The sequence below is a fragment of the Mustelus asterias genome, unplaced genomic scaffold (assembly GCF_964213995.1).
Source record: "Mustelus asterias unplaced genomic scaffold, sMusAst1.hap1.1 HAP1_SCAFFOLD_448, whole genome shotgun sequence".
Lineage (NCBI taxonomy): Eukaryota > Metazoa > Chordata > Chondrichthyes > Carcharhiniformes > Triakidae > Mustelus > Mustelus asterias.
The window spans coordinates 104,724-125,146 of NW_027590401.1; the positions used below are offsets into that span (position 1 = coordinate 104,724).

The 20,423-nt window shown below is 44.6% G+C and overlaps 1 protein-coding gene across 1 annotated transcript in view; it reads right to left on the reverse strand.

The window, feature by feature from the left end:
• Window positions 1-2,299: 2,299 nt before the first annotated feature.
• The window catches only part of LOC144486752 (uncharacterized), a gene marked incomplete at its 5' end in the record, with an annotated part of 241,995 nt that continues 223,871 nt past the window's right edge, over window positions 2,300-20,423 (reverse strand). The window contains 2 exons of the mRNA XM_078204779.1: window positions 2,300-3,663; window positions 4,524-4,606. Coding sequence (XP_078060905.1) covers window positions 3,598-3,663; window positions 4,524-4,606 — 149 coding nt within the window. The remainder of the gene's footprint in view (window positions 3,664-4,523; window positions 4,607-20,423) is intronic.

The window sequence follows — 20,423 nt, forward strand, 5'->3', positions numbered from 1 at the left end:
AAACAACTGAGATTAAACCCAAACAACTGAGATTAAACCCAAACAACTGAGATTAAACCCAAACAACTGAGATTAAATCCAAACAACTGACATTAAACCCAAACAACTGAGATTAAACCCAAACAACTGAGATTAAACCCAAACAACTGAGATTAAACCCAAACAACTGAGATTAAACCCAAACAACTGAGATTAAATCCAAACAACTGAGATTAAATCCACAACAACTGAGATTAAATCCAAACAACTGAGATTAAACCCAAACAACTGAGATTAAACCCAAACAACTGAGATTAAATCCAAACAACTGACATTAAACCCAAACAACTGAGATTAAACCCAAACAACTGAGATTAAACCCAAACAACTGAGATTAAACCAAAACAACTGAGATTAAACCCAAACAACTGAGATTAAACCCAAATAACTGATATTAAATCCAAACAACTGAGATTAAACCCAAACAACTGAGATTAAACCCAAACAACTGAGATTAAACCCAAACAACTGAGATTAAATCCAAACAACTGAGATTAAATCCACAACAACTGGGATTAAACCCAAACAACTGAGATTAAACCCAAACAACTGAGATTAAATCCAAACAACTGAGATTAAATCCAAACAACTGAGATTAAATCCAAACAACTGATATTAAACCCAAACCACTGAGATTAAATCCAAACAACTGAGATTAAACCCACAACAACTGAGATTAAACCCACAACAACTGGGATTAAACCCAAACAACTGAGATTCAATCCAAACAACTGAGATTAAACCCACAACAACTGAGATTAAATCCAAACAACTGATATTAAACCCAAACAACTGAGATTAAATCCAAACAACTGACATTAAACCCAAACAACTGAGATTAAACCCAAACAACTGAGATTAAACCCAAACAACTGAGATTAAACCCAAACAACTGAGATTAAATCCAAACAACTGAGATTAAACCCAAACAACTGAGATTAAACCCAAACAACTGAGATTAAACCCAAACAACTGAGATTAAACCCAAACAACTGAGATTAAATCCAAACAACTGAGATTAAATCCACAACAACTGAGATTAAATCCAAACAACTGAGATTAAACCCAAACAACTGAGATTAAACCCAAACAACTGAGATTAAATCCAAACAACTGACATTAAACCCAAACAACTGAGATTAAACCCAAACAACTGAGATTAAACCCAAACAACTGAGATTAAATCCAAACAACTGAGATTAAATCCACAACAACTGAGATTAAATCCAAACAACTGAGATTAAACCCAAACAACTGAGATTAAATCCAAACAACTGAGATTAAATCCACAACAACTGAGATTAAATCCACAACAACTGGGATTAAACCCGAACAACTGAGATTAAACCCAAACAACTGAGATTAAACCCAAACAACTGAGATTAAACCCAAACAACTGAGATTAAACCCAAACAACTGAGATTAAATCCAAACAACTGAGATTAAATCCACAACAACTGGGATTAAACCCGAACAACTGAGATTAAACCCAAACAACTGAGATTAAACCCAAACAACTGATATTAAACCCAAACAACTGAGATTAAACCCAAACAACTGATATTAAACCCAAACAACTGAGATTAAATCCAAACAACTGACATTAAACCCAAACAACTGAGATTAAATCCAAACAACTGAGATTAAATCCACAACAACTGAGATTAAATCCACAACAACTGGGATTAAACCCGAACAACTGAGATTAAACCCAAACAACTGAGATTAAACCCAAACAACTGAGATTAAATTAAATTAAATTAAACTGTACAGGTCGCACCTGCCCCTAAAGAGATGAAGAGTAATTTCTTTACTCTAATGGCAATGAATCTTTGGAATTCTCTAACTCGGAGTTATGGGTGCTCCTTTGTTGAATAAATATAAGGCTGGAGCAGACAGATTTGTGGTGTCATAAAATTAGGGGATATGGGGGTGGGTGGGAAAGTGAAGATAAAGCCCAGGATCAGTCAGGATTGGACTGAGTGGCAGAGCAGGCTTGAGGGGCCAAATGGCCTCCTCCTGCTCTTATTTCTTATGTTCTTCTATCTTGTGAACTGCGAGTGTTCATTAGCAGAAAAGCCGGAAAAATATTCAAAGTGAAGCAGGGAGAGGAAGATGAATCCATGGGAAGACAGAGAGTTGAGAATCTGAGAGATAGGCCAGACAACAAGGTGAGTTTCAAACCGTTCCAGGGTGGTTTTAGCTCCTAATTCGATAATCTGGACATCTCTCCAAAAGAAACAGATTTGAAACATTGTGGTCAAGTATTTTGAGATTTATTAAGCACACATTGCATACATTTACACACCCACTTAACTGAGAAACCCACATGTGATGGTGATGGGCTCGAACACGTTACAGTTCCCAGCTGAATAATCAGTTAAACAGACACTTTGCAATCAAAACCCTCGTGATTTTCTCCTGTTTCTTCCGAGGCTTTTCTGAGGCATAGGTTTGGGTTTGTGAAAGCCCATTAATGAGAATCTGATAGACCTGATCGTGTAAAGAAAAAAACAGAAAAAGACAAGCTGTACAGACTCGGCAGGTCAGGCAGGAACTGCGGAGTGAAACACAGTTAATGTTTCAGCTCAAAAGCCAGCACATTGACTCGAAATACTAAATTTTACTGATCTCCACAGACGTTGTTTTGCTGAGAGTGCATCCTTGGCAGGATTTTCCTGTGATTTTAGTCCTAATCATATCTTGCTCACATGAGCAGCCTGGGAATGGAGGGATACAAACGATTGGTCTAGTTGGACCAAGGAGCGGCACAGGCTTGGAGGGCCGAAGGGCCTGTTTCCTGTGCTGTACTGTTCTTTGTTCTTTGTTACACTTTTACATCTTCACAATGGGACCAACAGGGACCGTTCACCGGTTCTATGAATCGAATGGAGTGAAGATACAAACATATTGCTTCCTGCTCCACCAGCAGTATCACTACTCCAGATAAGGAGGATCTGATTGGAGCCAGCATATATCAATTTGGTTAATAAAGCTGATGTAATTTCTTCTTTCACTGGGTTCGTGAGATCAGTTGTCAAATATTTCACTTTTCATACACTCACTTCCTATTCTATAGATAAAACAATAAGCCTGTATTCTATTCTGTACCGACCAACATCAACCTGTCACAACCTTCAGAAAAAGGATGATATCTCCCCAGAATTTAGCTTGGATTAACAGTGGTCTGTTTGCCCATTCACAGGGGGCCCATTCTCAGGGGGCTCCACACAGATCATTCTCTCATTAAGCAGAAAGTTAAAAATGGTCAATGTTGGGTCAATCTCTGTCCAACAGCCCAGTAGTCAGTATTTTCAAATTGAGGGTATGTTTCCCTATTTAACAAAGCAAAAGCTAAAGTTCCCACAATCCTGTCACATGAAGAAGAATCAATAATGATGTAACAGTAGCACACAGCGAGCAATGAATCCTTTGCTAGCTACTTAACATTGTAAGGCAGGACGATTAGTGAGCAAAGCTGTCAAACACACAGGCCATCATGCGCTGACTGATACAATCCATCACCAACAATCTTCTGGAGTAAGCCACAGCCGAGAGTTAATCATCTGCAATACTCAAATGAAGATCCACATCCGGAAATCGATTCTTGAGTGACAGCTGCAGCTATATCACAGACAGGAGACATAATTCATATTGCAGTGAGGGTGCAGGGAAATTGTGAAGTAGAGTTTGGGGACAAAAAGTCACATTCACTGCCAATCACTGTCTGGAACTGCACTGGCCATACGGAACAGGTGACATTGCTTCCAACGTTTGTAGTGAAAATGGGACTGGAGAAATGAGTTCAGTGAGGGAGCGAGAGAAGCAAAGGGGAGACTGGATGAAGCAAAGAAAAAGACAGAGAAATAGAGATGGGCACAGAAAGAAAAGGGAGAAAAAGAAAGAGCAGGACAGACTCAAGGAAAAGAGAGAGAGGGAGGGATGGAGACAAAGCAAGTGGCCGAGTAAGACAGAAGGTGAGAAGAGAGAGAGACAAACATTGAAGGTCGGAGAGAGAGAGATGACAAGAGATCAAGACAGAGAGAGAGAGAGAGTTAGCAAGAAATTGAGAGGGAGACAGAGGACAGACATTGAGGCAGCAACAGAGATGGATAGAGGGAGAAAGAGAGCAAAGGAAAGAGAGAGGAAGACAGAGAGAGAGAGAGAGGTGATCTTGGGGTCAGCAGAGCAATGTGAGGTTGTTTCAGACTTTCTTTGCCCTCAATCTGTGAGGGGTTTGGACCAATGGGACTGGACTGTGACAATGCTCCCCACTTCAGCTACACTATAGAGGTTCAGACACCAACGCAGGAACAGGAGGAGGCCACTCGGCCCTTCAACAGGAGGGTGGTCTGGATAATACAAGGATAATCAGCAGGATAGTGAAGCTGCTTTTAATCTGACATGGAGCTCCTGATCTGTGAATTCAGAGTGAGAGGCAGGAATTGATGTCACCAATATTTAATCTCCAAACAGATTCTCACCTCAAGAATAATGTTCTGCATCACTTCAACACCAACATGTCCCATGAATTTAATCACCAATTTAATCTGCGTGCCGCCAATGCCTAAAGACAAAAATCACAATTTTAGAAGGTTAAACACACTCAGCAACCACACTCTGGTGCCTGTTAGGGACACTGAGGGAGCATTTAGCATGGCCAATGCAACTAAGCAACACGTCTTTCAGACTGTGGGAGGAAACTGGAAGGAAAGCACCCAAAGGAAACCCACGCAGACATGGGGAGAATGTGCAGACTCCGCGCAGACAGTGACCCAAGCTGGGAATCGAACCCGTGTCCCTGGCGAGGCAACAATGCGAACCACTGTGCCTCTGAGATACAGGAAAATGAGAGTGTGTGAGGGAGAGATACAACAAACTACAGAAAATGTGTGAGTGTGAGGAACAGATACAGCAAGATACAGAGAATGTGAGAATGAGAGAGAATGATGCTGCCGATATATGGAATGTGAGCGAGAGAGGGATACTGCCAGATATCTATATATGTATATATACATATATATATGGGATCAGAGGTGAGCTGGCAAGGTGGAAACAGAATTGGCTCAGTCATAGAAGACAGAGGGTAGCAGTGGAAGGGTTTCTGAACGGAGGGCTGTGACAAGTGGCGTTCCTCAGGGATCAGGACTGGGACCTTTGCTGTTTGTAATATATATAAATGATTTGGAGGAAAATGTAACTGGATTGATTAGTAAGTTTGCGGACGACACAAAGGTTGGTGGGTTTGCGGATAGCAATGAGGACCATGAGAGGACACAGCAGGATATAAATCGTTTGGAGGCTTGGGTGGAGAGATGGCAGATGGAGTTTAATCCGGACAAATGTGAGGTAATGCATTTGGGAAGGTCTAATACAGATGGAAAGATACAGTAAATGGCAGAACCATGAAGTGTATTGATAGAGGGATCTGGGTGTACAGGTACACAGGTCACTGAAAGTGGCAATGCAGGTGGAGAAGGTAGTCAAGAAGGCATACGGCATGCTTGCCTTCATCAGCCGGGGCATTGAGTTTAAAAATTGGCAAGTCATGTTGCAGCTTTATTAAACCTTAGTTGGGCCGCACTTGGAATATCGTGCTCAATTCTGGTCGCCACACTACCAGAAGGATTGGAGGCTTTGGAGAGGGTACAGAAAAGATTTACCAGACCGTTGCCTGGTACGGAGGGCATTACCTATGAGGAGAGGTTGGAGAAACTTGGTTTGTTCTATTTGGAATGACGGAGGTTGAGGGGCGACCTGATAGAAGTCTACAAGATTATGAGAGGCATGGACACAGTGGATAGTCAGAAGCTTTTTCCCAGGGTGGAAGAGTCAATTACTAGGGGGCATAGGTTTAAGGTGCGAGGGGCAAGGTTTAAAGGAGATGTACGAGGCAGGTTTTTTACACAAAGGGTGTGGGTGCCTGGAACTCGCTGCTGGGGTTGTAGTGGAAGCAGATACGACAGTGAGTTTTAAGAGGCGTCTGGACAAATACATGAATAGTATGGGAGTAGAAGGATATGGTCCCCAGAAGGGTAGGGGGTTTTAGTTCAGTTAGGCAGCATGGTCGGTGCAGGCTAGGAGGGCCGAAGGGCCTGTTCTTATGCTGTAATTTTCTTTGTTCTTTGTTCTTTCTTTGACATAGAGAATGTGTGCTTGTGAGAAATACAACAAGCTAGAGAGAATATGTCTCTGTGTGAAAGGGAGATACAGCAGAATATAGCGAATGTGTGTACAAAAGAGTGAGTATAAAGAGCTTGGTAGGAAGTTAAAAAGCAGGACCCCAGGGGTAGTAATCTCAGGATTGCTACCTGTGCCACGTGCCAGTGAGGGTAAGAGTAGGATGCTCGGGCGGATGAACACGTGGCTGAGGAACTGGTGCAGGGGGCAGGGTTTCAGATTTCTAGATCATTGGGACCTCTTCTGGGGCAGTTGGGACCGGTACAAGAGAGACGGGTTACACCTGAACTACAAGGGGACCAATATGCTTGCAGGGAGGTTTGCTAGTGCTATTGGGGAGGGTTTAAGCTAGATTTGCAGGGGGATGGGAACCAGAGTGCCAGAGCAGGTAGTGGAGCGGGGGTGAAAATAAATGATGTTAATAGTTCATGCAAAATCACAAATAGAAGGGTTGTGTCTGGTGGTAATAATCTTCTGAGGTGTGTCTATTTCAATGCCAGGAGTATTGTGGGGAAGGCAGACGAGCTGAGGGCGTGGATTGACACATGGAATTATGACATTATAGCCATTAGTGAAACTTGGCTACAGGAGTGGCAGGACTGGCAGCTCAATGTTCCAGAGTTCCGATGTTTCGGACGTGATAGAGGCAGAGGGATGAAGGGTGGCATTGCTAGTCAGGGAAAATGTTACAGCAGTGCTCAGGCAGGACAGATTAGAGGGCTTGTCTGCCAAGGCCATATGGGTGGAGCTGAGAAACAGGAAAGGTATGACCATGTTAATGGGGTTGTATTATGGACCACCCAATAGTCAGCGAGAATTGGAGGACCAAATCTGCAGAGAGATAGCAGACAACTGTAGGAAACATAAAGTTGTGATAGTAGGGGATTTTAATTTTCCACATATAGATTGGGACTCCCATATTGTTAAAGGTCTAGATGGGTTAGAGTTTGTAAAATGTGTCCAGGAACATTTTCTAAATCAATAAATAGAGGTACCAACTAAAGAGGATGCAATATTAGATCTCCTATTCGGAAACAAAGAACAAAGAACAGTACAGCACAGGAAACAGGCCCTTCGGCCCTCCAAGCCTGTGCCGATAATTGGTCCAACTAGACCATTCATTTGTATCCCTCCATTCCCAGACTGCTCATGTGACTATCCAGGTAAGTCTTAAACAATGTCAGCGAGTCTGCCTCCACCACCCTACTTGGCTGTGCATTCCAGGCTCCCACCACTCTCTGTGTAAAAAACGTCCCTCTGATATCTGAGTTATACCTTGCCCCTCTCACCTTGAGCCGTGACCCCTCGTGATCGTCACCTCCGACCTGGGAAAAAGCTTCCCACTGTTCACCCTATCTATACCCTTCATAATCTTGTACACCTCTATTAGGTCTCCCCTCATTCTCCGTTTTTCCAGGGAGAACAAGCCCAGTTTAACCAATCTCTCCTCATAGCTAAGACCCTCCATACCAGGCAACATCCTGGTAAACCTTCCCTGCACTCTCTCTAAAGCCTCCACGTCCTTCTGGTAGTGCGGCGACCAGAACTGGACGCAGTACTCCAAATGTGGCCTAACCAGCGTTCTATACAGCTGCAACATCAGACTCCAGCTTTTATACTATATACCCCGCCCTATAAAGGCAAGCATACCATATGCCTTCTTCACCACCTTCTCCACCTGTCCTGCCACCTTCAAGGATTCGTAGACTTGCACACCTAGGACCCTCTGTGTTTCTATAATCTTGATGGCTCTGCCATTTATTGTATAACTCCCCCCTACATTAGTTCTTCCAAAATGCATCACTTCGCATTTATCTGGATTAAATTCCATCTGCCATTTCACCGCCCAATTTTCCAGCCTATCTATATCTTGCTGTATTGTCCGATAATGTTCATCGCTATCTGCAAGTCCAGTCATCTTCGTGTCATCTGCAAACTTGCTGATAACACCAGTTACACCTTCTTCCAAATCATTTATATATATCACAAATAGCAGAGGTCCCAGTACAGAGTCCTGCGGAACACCACTGGTAAGGAGTTTAACAACACCAGGATAAAGTCCAACAGGTTTAATTGGTAGCAAAAGCCACACAAGCTTTCGGAGCCCCAAGCCCCTTCACAGCATGAACACCACTGGTCACAGAGCTCCAGCCGGAAAAAGACCCTTTGACTGCTACCCTCTGTCTCCTGTGGCCAAGCCAGTTTTCTACCCATCTAGCCACCTCTCCTTGTATCCCATCAGCCTTAACCTTCTTAACCAACCTGCCATGAGGGACTTTGTCAAATGCAAACTTTGCCAAACGAGTTAGGACAAGTGACCGAAGTGTGTGTAGGGGAACACTTTGGTTCCAGTGATCATAACGCCATTAGTTTCAACTTGATCATGGATAAAGATAGATCTGGTCCTCAGGTTGAGGTTCTAAACTGGAAAAAGGCCAAGTTTGAAGAAATGAGAAAGGATCTAAAAAGCGTGGATTGGGACAGGCTGTTCTCTGGCAAGGATGTGATTGGTAAGTGGGAGGCCTTCAAAGGAGAAATTTTGAGAGTGCAGAGTTTGTATGTTCCTGTCAGGATTAAAGACAAAGTGAATAAGGATAAGAAACCTTGGTTCTCGAGGGATATTGGAACTCTGATAAAGAAGAAGAGAGAGATGTATGACATGTATAGGCAACAGGGAGCAAATAAGATGCTTGAGGAGCATAAAAAGTGCAAGAAAATACTTAAGAAAGAAATCAGGAGGGCTAAAAGAAGACATGAGGTTGCTTTGGCAGACAAGGTGAAGGATAATTCTAAGAGCTTCTACAGGTATATTAAGAGCAAAAGGATAGTAAGGGATAAAATTGGTCCTCTTGAAGATCAGAGTGGTCGGCTATGTATGGAACCAAAAGAAATGGGGGAGATATTAAATGGGTTTTTGCATTCGTATTTACTAAGGAAACTGGCATGGAGTCTATGGAAATAAGGCAAACAAGTAGGGAGGTCATGGAACATATACAGATTAAAGGGGAGGAGGTGCTTGCTGTCTTGAGGCAAATCAGAGTAGATAAATCCCTGGGACCGGACAGGGTATTCCGTCGGACCTTGAAGGAGACGAGTGTTGAAATTGCAGGGGCCCTGGCAGATATATTTAAAATGTCGGTATCCACGGGTGAGGTGCCGGATGATTGGAGGATAGCTCATGTTGTTCCGTTGTTTAAAAAAGGCTCAAAAAGTAATGCGGGAAATTATAGGCCGGTAAGTTTGATGTCAGTAGTAGGTAAATTATTGGAAGGAGTACTAAGAGATCGGATCTACAAATATTTGGACAGACAGTGACTTATTAGGGAGAGTCAACATGGCTTTGTGCGTGGTAGGTCATGTTTAACCAATCTATTAGAGCTTTTCAAGGAGGTTACCAGGAAAGTGGATGAAGGGAAGGCAGTGGATGTTGTCTACATGGACTTCAGTAAGGCCTTTGACAAGGTCCCGCATGGGAGGTTAGTTAGGAAGGTTCAGTCGCCAGGTATACATGGAGAGGTAGTAAACTGGATTAGACATTGGCTCAATGAAAGATCACAGTAAGAGTTTTAACAACACCAGCAACAGGTTTATTTGGTAGCAAATGCCATTAGCTTTCGGAGCGCTGCTCCTTCGTCAGATGGAGTGGAAATCTGCTCTCAAACAGGGCACAGAGACACAAAATCAAGTTTTGTGTCTCTGTGCCCTGTTTGAGAGCAGATTTCCACTCCATCTGACGAAGGAGCAGCGCTCCGAAAGCTAATGACACTTGCTACCAAATAAACCTGTTGGACTTTAACCTGGTGTTGTTAAAACTTTGACTGTGTTTACCCCAGTCCAACGCTGGCATCTCCACATCAATGGAAGAAGCCAGAGAGTGGTTGTGGAGGATTGCTTCTCTGAGTGGAGGCCTGTGACTCGTGGTGTGCCACAGGGATCAGTGCTGGGTCCATTATTGTTTGTCATCTATATCAATGATCTGGATGATAATGTGGTCAATTGGATCAGCAAGTTTGCTGATGATGCAAAGATTGGAGGTGTACTGGACAGTGAGGAAGGTTTTCAAAGCTTGCAGAGGGATTTGGACCTGCTAGAAAAATGGGCTGAAAAATGGCAGATGGAGTTTAATGCAGACAAGTGTGAGGTATTGCACTTTGGAAGGACAAACCAAGGTAGAACATACAAGGTAAATGGTAGGACACTGAACAGTGCAGTAGAACAGAGGGATCTGGGAATACAGATACATAATTCCCTAAAAGTGGCGTCACAGGTGGATAGGGTCGTAAAGAGTGCTTTTGGTACATTGGCCTTTATAAATCAAAGTATTGAGTATAAGAGTTGGAATGTTATGGTGAGGTTGTATAAGACATTGGTGAGGCCGAATTCAGAGTATTGTGTGCAGTTTTCGTCACCTAATTACAGGAAGGATATTAATAAGGTTGAAAGAGTGCAGAGAAGGTTTACAAGGATGTTGCCGGGACTTGAGAAACTGAGTTACAGAGAAAGGTTGAATAGGTTAGGACTTTATTCCCTGGAACGTAGAAGAATGAGGGGAGATTTGATAGAGGTGTATAAAATTATGATGGGTATAGAGTGAATGCAAGCAGGCTTTTTCCACTGAGGCTAGGGGAGAAAAAAACTGGAGGACATGGGTTAAGGGTGAAGGGGGAAAAGTTTAAAGGGAATATTAGGGGGGGCGCTTCTTCACACAGAGAGTGGTGGGAGTGTGGAATGAGCTGCCAGATGAAGTGGTGAATGCAGGCTCACTTTTAACATTTAAGAAAAACTTGGACAGGTACATGGATGAGAGGGGTGTGGAGGGATATGGTCCAGGTGCAGGTCAGTGGGACTGGGCAGAAAAATGGTTCGGCAGAGCCAAGAAGGGCCAAAAGGCTTTCTGTGCTGTAATGTTCTATGGTTCTAAAAAAGATACAGCAAGTTATAGAGAATGTGTGTGTGTGTGTGAGAGAGAGAGAGAGATACAGCAGGATATAGAGAATGTGTGTGTGTGTGAGAGAGAGATACAGCAGGATATAGAGAATGTGTGTGTGTGTGTGTGTGAGAGAGAGAGAGAGATACAGCAGGATATAGAGAATGTGTGTGTGTGTGTGTGTGAGAGAGAGAGAGAGATACAGCAGGATATAGAGAATGTGTGTGTGTGTGTGTGTGAGAGAGAGAGAGAGATACAGCAGGATATAGAGAATGTGTGTGTGTGAGAGAGAGATACAGCAGGATATAGAGAATGTGTGTGTGTGTGTGAGAGAGAGATACAGCAGGATATAGAGAGTGTGTGTGTGTGTGTGTGTGTGTGTGAGAGAGAGAGAGAGAGAGAGATACAGCAGGATATAGAGAATGTGTGTGTGTGTGTGTGTGAGAGAGAGAGAGAGATACAGCAGGATATAGAGAATGTGTGTGTGTGAGAGAGAGATACAGCAGGATATAGAGAATGTGTGTGTGTGAGAGAGAGATACAGCAGGATATAGAGAATGTGTGTGTGTGTGTGAGAGAGAGATACAGCAGGATATAGAGAGAGTGTGTGTGTGTGTGTGTGTGTGTGTGAGAGAGAGAGAGAGAGAGAGATACAGCAGGATATAGAGAATGTGTGTGTGTGTGTGTGTGTGAGAGAGAGAGAGATACAGCAGGATATAGAGAATGTGTGTGTGTGTGTGTGTGAGAGAGAGAGAGAGATACAGCAGGATATAGAGAATGTGTGTGTGTGAGAGAGAGATACAGCAGGATATAGAGAATGTGTGTGTGTGTGTGAGAGAGAGATACAGCAGGATATAGAGAGAGTGTGTGTGTGTGTGTGTGTGTGTGAGAGAGAGAGAGAGAGAGAGATACAGCAGGATATAGAGAATGTGTGTGTGTGTGTGTGTGTGAGAGAGAGAGAGAGATACAGCAGGATATAGAGAATGTGTGTGTGTGAGAGAGAGATACAGCAGGATATAGAGAATGTGTGTGTGTGAGAGAGAGATACAGCAGGATATAGAGAATGTGTGTGTGTGTGTGAGAGAGAGATACAGCAGGATATAGAGAGAGTGTGTGTGTGTGTGTGTGTGAGAGAGAGAGAGAGAGAGATACAGCAGGATATAGAGAATGTGTGTGTGTGTGTGAGAGAGAGATACAGCAGGATATAGAGAATGTGTGTGTGTGTGTGTGAGAGAGATACAGCAGGATATAGAGAGAGTGTGTGTGTGTGTGTGTGTGTGTGTGAGAGAGAGAGAGAGAGATACAGCAGGATATAGAGAGAGTGTGTGTGTGTGTGAGAGAGAGAGAGAGAGAGATACAGCAGGATATAGAGAATGTGTGTGTGTGTGTGAGAGAGATACAGCAGGATATAGAGAATGTGTGTGTGTGTGTGAGAGAGAGAGAGAGAGAGATACAGCAGGATATAGAGAATGTGTGTGTGTGTGTGAGAGAGAGAGAGAGAGAGATACAGCAGGATATAGAGAATGTGTGTGTGTGTGTGAGAGAGAGAGAGAGAGAGATACAGCAGGATATAGAGAATGTGTGAACGTAAGAGAGATACAGCAAGGATTTAGAGAATCTATGTGTGAGAGAGAGAGAGATTTCTTTTTATTCATTTGTGGGATATGGGCATTGCTGGCTGGCCAACATTTATTGATGTGGCGATGCCGGCATTGGACTGGGGTAAACACACTAAGGAGTCTAACAACACCTAGTGGTGTTTGCTACCAAATAAACCTGTTGGACTTTAACCTGGTGTTGTTAGACTCCTTACAACATTTATTGTCCATCCCAAGCTGTCCGAGGGCAGTTGAGAGTCAACCACATTGCTGTGGATTGGGAGTCACTTCTAGACCAGGCCTGATAACAACGGCAGATTTCCTTCCCTAAAGGACGTTAGTGACCCTTTTTGGTTTTTCTGACAATTGACAATGGTTTCATGGTCAACAGTAGATTCTTAATTATCAAATTCAAATTCGACCATCTGTCATGACAGGATTCGAACATTACCTGAGTTTTTGGATTAATAGTCTAGTAGAGGTGGCACAGTGGCACAGTGTTAGCACTGCTGCCCCACAGTGCCAGGGACCCGGGTTCAATTCCCAGCTTGGATCACTGTCTGTGTGGAGTTTGCATGTTCTCCCCATGTCTGCATGGGTTTCCTCCGAGTACTCCGATTTCCTCCACAGTCCAAAGATGTGCAGGTTAGATAAATTGGCCATGCTAAATTCTCCCTCCATGTACCTGAACAGGTGTCAGAGTGTGGCAACTAGGGGATTTTCACAGTAACTTCATTGCACTGTGAATATAAGCCTACTTATGGCTAATAAATAAACTTTACTTTAATTTTAGTGATAATACCTCTAGGCTACCGGCTCCCTAAATACAGCAAGATATAGAGAATGTGTGTGTGAGAGAGAAAAAGGGAGAGAGAAAGACCATAAAATATATAGAATGTGTTTGAGAGTGAGAGAGAAACAGCAAGATAGAAAAAATGTGTGTGTGCGCGTGTATGTGTGAGACAGAGAGATTTACAGCAAGGTTTAGAGAAAGTGGCCGCTATTTTACTATTTTTTTTCTGAATGCTGGGCGGAATTGAAACTTGGAGTGTTTCAGATCCATTTTCTGGGCGAGTTTTCAGGCCCCCCATACGCACTCTGCCTGTAAAAATATCAGCACGCCTGTTGCTCGCTGCAGAAGCCTATGGGCGGGGCTTAACACACCCGAAAACCCTGCAGAGGGAGGAAGTGCGCACGGGCAGGCCTCTGATGCTGCACATGCGCGTCAGCAGCAGCAGGGGTCTGACAGAAAATAGAGAGCTGTCAGGCCCCTGCTAGTACAGGCTGCCTGAAGCAGTTCCCCCCAACCGTGCAATCGCAAGGGTCTGCGGCCTGAGATATAGCCCCCACTGACACTTCCTGCTGCCTTGACTGTTCGCAGACCACCACTTCCCCCATTGGTCACAGGCCCGTTGCCCTCCCCCCACCGATCGCAGACCTGCCGCCCTCCCCCCATTGATCGCTGCAGAGTGGCAGCGGGCCCTGTCCCCCATTAGTCCCGCCCCATCCACTATTTAGCCCACCCCCATTGCTCCCCGCCAAAACTGTCCGGTGGGCATTGCCCAGGTGGCATTGCCAGTCTGGCACTGCCCAAGGGGCATCCCCCCTTCCCCTCGGCCTCCCAGGTTGGGGGGGGGGGGGGTGGCCTCAATGGCCTCTGGTTCCACTGGCGATGGCAAATTGACTCTTTCCCATTCATGCAGAGCATGTCTATTTCTCGCTGGAGAGAGATCATAAAGAGAGGTGGGCCCAGATGATTGAGTGTCAGACTCACTAAGCCGATGTAAAACATCATTATAATACATTTCTATATGTTAACTTACCTCTTGCCCATCTGTGGTGTGAGGCTGACCGCGCTGGAAATGCAGCACTTGTAAAATGGCGCCGGTTGCAAACAAATGGTGCCAATTGTGCTCAGTGCTTTCCGCCTGACTTTACTAAAGCATCGCGGCCAAATACACGGTAATACTGCCTCCAGTGTGTTTCCATTTCATAGAATCATAGAGTGCAGAAGAAACCCTTCAGGCCAACGAGTCCGCACTGACACATTAGAAACACCTGAACTCCGACCTAATCCCATTTGCCAGCACTTGGTCCATCGCCCTGAATGTTATGACATGCCAAGTGCTCATCCAGGTATTTTTTAAAGGATGTGAGGCATCCCGCCTCCACCACCCTCCCAGGCAGCACATTCCAAACCATTGACAGCCTCTGGGTATAAAAGATTTTCCTCACATTCCCCCTAAACCCCCTGCCCCTCACTTTCAACCTATGTCCCCTTGTGGCTGACCCTTCAACTAAGGGGAACAACTGCTCCTTATCCACTCTGTCCATGTCTCTCATAAGCTTGTATACCTCGATCAGGTCTCCCCTCAGCCTTGTCTGCTCCAACGAAAATAACCCAAGCCGACACAACCACTCTTCATAACTTAAATGTTCCACATCAGGCAGCATCCTGGTGAATCTTCTCTGCACCACCTCCAATGCAATCACATCCTTCCGATAATGTGGTGAGCAGAACTGCACACAGTGCTCTAGCTGTGTACTCACCAAAGTTGCAACATAAGTTCTCTGCTTTTGTAATCTATGCCTCGATTGATAAAGGCAGGTATCCCATATGACTTTTTCACCACCCTACTAACCTGCCCTTCCGCTTTCAGAGATCTGTGGACAAATACACCAAGGTCCCTTTGTTCCACAGAACTTCCGAGTGTCCTACCATTCATTGAATACTTTCTTGTCAAATTACTCCTTCCAAAGTGTATCACCTCACATTTTTCAGGGTTAAATCCCATCTGCCACTTATCTGCCCATTTTGTCTATGTCTTCCTGTAGCCCAAGACGCTCTGCCTCACTGTTAAGCACCTGTCCAATCTTTGTGTCATCCGCAAACTTACTAACCCTACTCCCCACATAGTCAATGTCATTTATATAAATAATGAATAATAGGGGACCCAACACAGATCCCTGTGGTACGTTGCTGCACACTGGATTCTAGTCACAAAAGCAGCATTCTGTTATCACCCTCTGTCTCCTGCAACTGAGTGTATTTTGAATCCACTTGATCAAATAACCCTCTATCTCATATGAATTTACCTTCTTTACAAGTGTCCCATGTGGGACTTTGTCAAAGGCTTTGCTGAAATCCATATAAACTACATTGACCCCTCGTCTACACACCTAGTCAACTAACACGTCAGTCAACGACACATGGTAGCACAGTGGTTAGCACTGCTGCTTCACAGCACCAGGGACCTGGGTTCGATTCCCGGCTCGGGTCACTGTCTGTGTGGAGTTTGCACATTCTCCTCGTGTCTGCGTGGGTTTCCTCCGGGTGCACCGGTTTCCTCCCACAGTCCAAAGATGTGCGGGTTAGGTTTGATTGGCCATGCTGAAATTGCCCCTTCGTGTCCTGAGATGCACAGGTTAGAGGGATTAGTGGGTAAAATATGTAGAGATATGGGGGTAGGGCCTGGGTGGGATTGTGGTCGGTGCAGACTCGATGGGCCGAGGGGCCTCTTTCTGTACTGTAGGATTTCTATGAATCTATGATACTCAAAACATTCAATCAAATTTAAGGCTAGTGTTTGCAAGATATTGAGAATGTGAGAGTTTAAGGTTATTTTAAGTTTAATTATTATTGTTACAAGTAGGCTTACATTAATTTACGGCAATGAAATTACTGTGAAAATCTCAATCTCTGGCACCTGTTCAGATACACAGAGAGAATTTAGCACAGCCAATGCATCTAACCTGCACATCTTTCAGACTGTGGGAGGAACCCGGTGCACCCGGAGGAAACCCATGCAGACACAGGGAGAACGTGCAGACAGTGACCCAAGCCAGGAATCGAACCCATGTCCCTGGTGCTGTGAGGAAATAGTGCAAACAGCTGTGACACTGAGATACAGGAAGATAGAGAATGACTGTGTGTAAGGGAGAGAAACGGCAAAATACAAAGAATGTGTGAGTGTGAAAGAAAGATACAGCAAGACATAGCAAATGTCTGTGTGTGAAAGAGATGGTAGTCATGATGTGGAGATGCTGCTGTTGGACTGGGGTGAACACAGTAAGAGTTTTAGTGACACCAGATATCCACTCCATCTGAGGAAGGAGCAGCGCTCCGAAAGATAATGGCATTTGCTACCAAGTAAACCTGTTGGACTTTAATGTGGTGTTGTTAAAACTCTTACTGCGAAAGAGATACAGCGAGATATAGAGAACGTGTATGTGTGTGAGGGAGAGTCATAGAGTCATAGAGAGGTTTACAGCATGGAAACAGGCCCTTCGGCCCAACTTGTTCATTCCTGCCTTTTTTTAAAAACCACTAAGCTTGTCCCAATTGCCCGTGCTTGGTCCATATCCCTCTATACCCATCTTACCCATGTAACTGTCTAAATGCTTTTTAAAAGACACAATTGTACCCGCCTCCACTACTACCTCTGGCAGCTCGTCCCAGACACTCACCACCCTCTGTGTGAAAAAATTGCCCCTCTGGACACTTTTGTATCTCTCCCCTCTCACCTTAAACCTATGCCCTCTCGTTTTAAACTTTGTCCTTTTTCGTTTGGGAAAAGATGTTGACGATCGAGCTGATCTATGCCCCTCATTATTTTATAGGCCTCTATAAGATACGGAAAGGTAAAGAATGTTTGCATATTTGATATAACAGGCTAGAGGGAATGTGTCCGATGTGAGAGACAGATACAGCAAGATATAGGAAATGTGAGTGTGAGAGAGAGATACAGCAAGATAGAGAGTGCGTGTGTGAGAGAGAGAGAGATACAACAACAAGCTCGAGGGAATATGTCTGTTTGAGAGAGAGAGGTATAACGAGATATAGAGAATGTGTGTGTGTGAGAGAGAGAGATATACAGCAAGATATAGAGATAGAGTGTAAGAGAGAGAGAAACCGTATGGCCAATCCACCTAACCCGCACATCTTTGGACTGTGGGAGGAAATCGGAGCACATAGAGCAAACCCATGTCGACACGGGGAGAATGTGCAGACTCCACACAGACAGTAACCGAGGCCGGAATTAAACCTGAATCCCTGGCACTGTGAGACAGCAGTGCTAACCACTGTGCCAACGTGTCATCCGATGTGGGCGAGTGAGAGAGATACAGCAAAATATAGAGACTGTGTGAGTATGAGTGAGAGATACAGCAGGATATAGAGAATGTCTGTGAGTATGAGAGAGAGATAATGTGGAGATAGAACATAGAACATAGAACATAGAACAGTACAGCACAGAACAGGCCCTTCGGCCCACGATGTTGTGCCGAGCTTTATCTGAAACCAAGATCAAGCTATCCCACTCCCTATCATCCTGGTGTGCTCCATGTGCCTATCCAATAACCGCTTAAATGTTTCTAAAGTGTCTGACTCCACTATCACTGCAGGCAGTCCATTCCACACCCCAGCAACTCTCTGCGTAAAGAACCTACCTCTGATATCCGTCCTGTATCTCCCACCACGAACCCTATAGTTATGCCCCCTTGTAATAGCTCCATCCACCCGAGGAAATAGTCTTTGAACGTTCACTCTATCTATCCCCTTCATCATTTTATACACCTCTATTAAGTCTCCCCTCAGCCTCCTCCGCTCCAGAGAGAACAGCCCTAGCTCCCTCAACCTTTCCTCATATGACCTACCCTCCAAACCAGGCAGCATCCTGGTAAATCTCCTCTGCACTCTTTCCAGCGCTTCCACATCCTTCTTATAGTGAGGTGACCAGAACTGCACACAATATTCCAAATGTGGTCTCACCAAGGTCCTGTACAGTTGCAGCATAACCCCACGGCTCTTAAACTCCAACCCCCTGTTAATAAAAGCTAACACACTATAGGCCTTCTTCACAGCTCTATCCACTTGACTGGCAACCTTTAGAGATCTGTGGATATGGACCCCAAGATCTCTCTGTTCCTCCACAGTCTTCAGAACCCTACCTTTGACCCTGTAATCCACATTTAAATTTGTCCTACCAAAATGAATCACCTCACATTTATCAGGGTTAAACTCCATTTGCCATTTTTCAGCCCAGCTTTGCATCCTATCTATGTCTCTTTGCAGCCTACAACAGCCCTCCACCTCATCCACTACTCCACCAATCTTGGTGTCATCAGCAAATTTACTGATCCACCCTTCAGCCCCCTCCTCTAAGTCATTAATAAAAATCACAAAGAGCAGAGGACCAAGCACTGATCCCTGCGGCACACCGCTAGCAACCTGCCTCCAATCCGAAAATTTTCCATCGACCACCACCCTCTGTCTTCGGTCAGACAGCCAGTTACCTATCCAATCGGCCAACTTTCCCTCTATCCCACACCTCCTCACTTTCATCATAAGCCGACCATGGGGGACCTTATCAAACGCCTTACTAAAATCCATGTATATGACATCAACTGCCCTACCTTCATCAACACACTTAGTTACCTCCTCAAAAAATTCTATCAAATTTGTGAGGCACGACTTGCCCTTCACGAATCCGTGCTGACTATCTCGGATTAATCCGCATCTTTCTAAATGGTCGTAAATCCCGTCCCTAAGGACCCTTTCCATCAATTTACCAACCACCGAAGTAAGACTAACCGGTCTATAATTACCAGGGTCATTTCTATTCCCTTTCTTAAACAGAGGAACAACATTCGCCATTCTCCAGTCGTCTGGCACCATCCCCGTGGACAGCGAGGACCCAAAGATCAGCGCCAAAGGCTCTGCAATCTCATCCCTTGCCTCCCACAGAATCCTAGGATACATTTCATCAGGCCCAGGGGACTTATCGACCTTCAGTTTATTCAAAACTGCCAAGACATCCTCCCTCCGAACATCTATTTCCTCCAGCCTATTAGCCTGTAACACCTTCTCTTCCTCAAAAACATGGCCCCTCTCCTTGGTGAACACTGAAGAAAAGTATTCATTCATCACCTCGCCTATCTCTACTGACTCCATACACAAGTTCCCACTACTGTCCTTGACCGGCCCTAACCTCACCCTGGTCATTCTTTTATTCCTCACATAAGATTAAAAAGCCTTGGGGTTTTCCTTGATCCGACCCGCCAAGGACTTCTCATGTCCCCTCCTAGCTCTCCTAAGCCCCTTTTTCAGCTCATTCCTTGCTAACTTGTAACCCTCAATCGAGCCATCTGAACCTTGTTTCCTCATCCCTACATAAGCTTCCCTCTTCCTTTTCACAAGACATTCCACCTCTTTTGTGAACCATGGTTCCCTCACTCGGCCATTTCCTCCCTGCCTGACAGGAACATACCTATCAAGGACATCCAGTATTTGTTCCTTGAAAAAGTTCCACTTTTCATTAGTTCCTTTCTCTGACAGTTTCTGTTCCCAACTTATGCCCCCTAATTCTTGCCTAATCGCATCATAATTACCCCTCCCCCAATTGTAAACCTTGCCCTGCCGTACGGCCCTATCCCTCTCCATTGCAATAACAAAAGACACCGAATTGTGGTCACTATCTCCAAATTGCTCTCCCACAACCAAATCTAACACTTGGCCCGGTTCATTTCCCAGTACCAAATCCAATGTGGCCTCACCTCTAGTCGGCCCATCCACATATTGTGTCAGGAAACCCTCCCGCACACACTGCACAAAAACTGCCCCATCCAAACTATTTGACCTACAAAGGTTCCAATCAATATTTGGAAAGTTAAAGTCCCCCA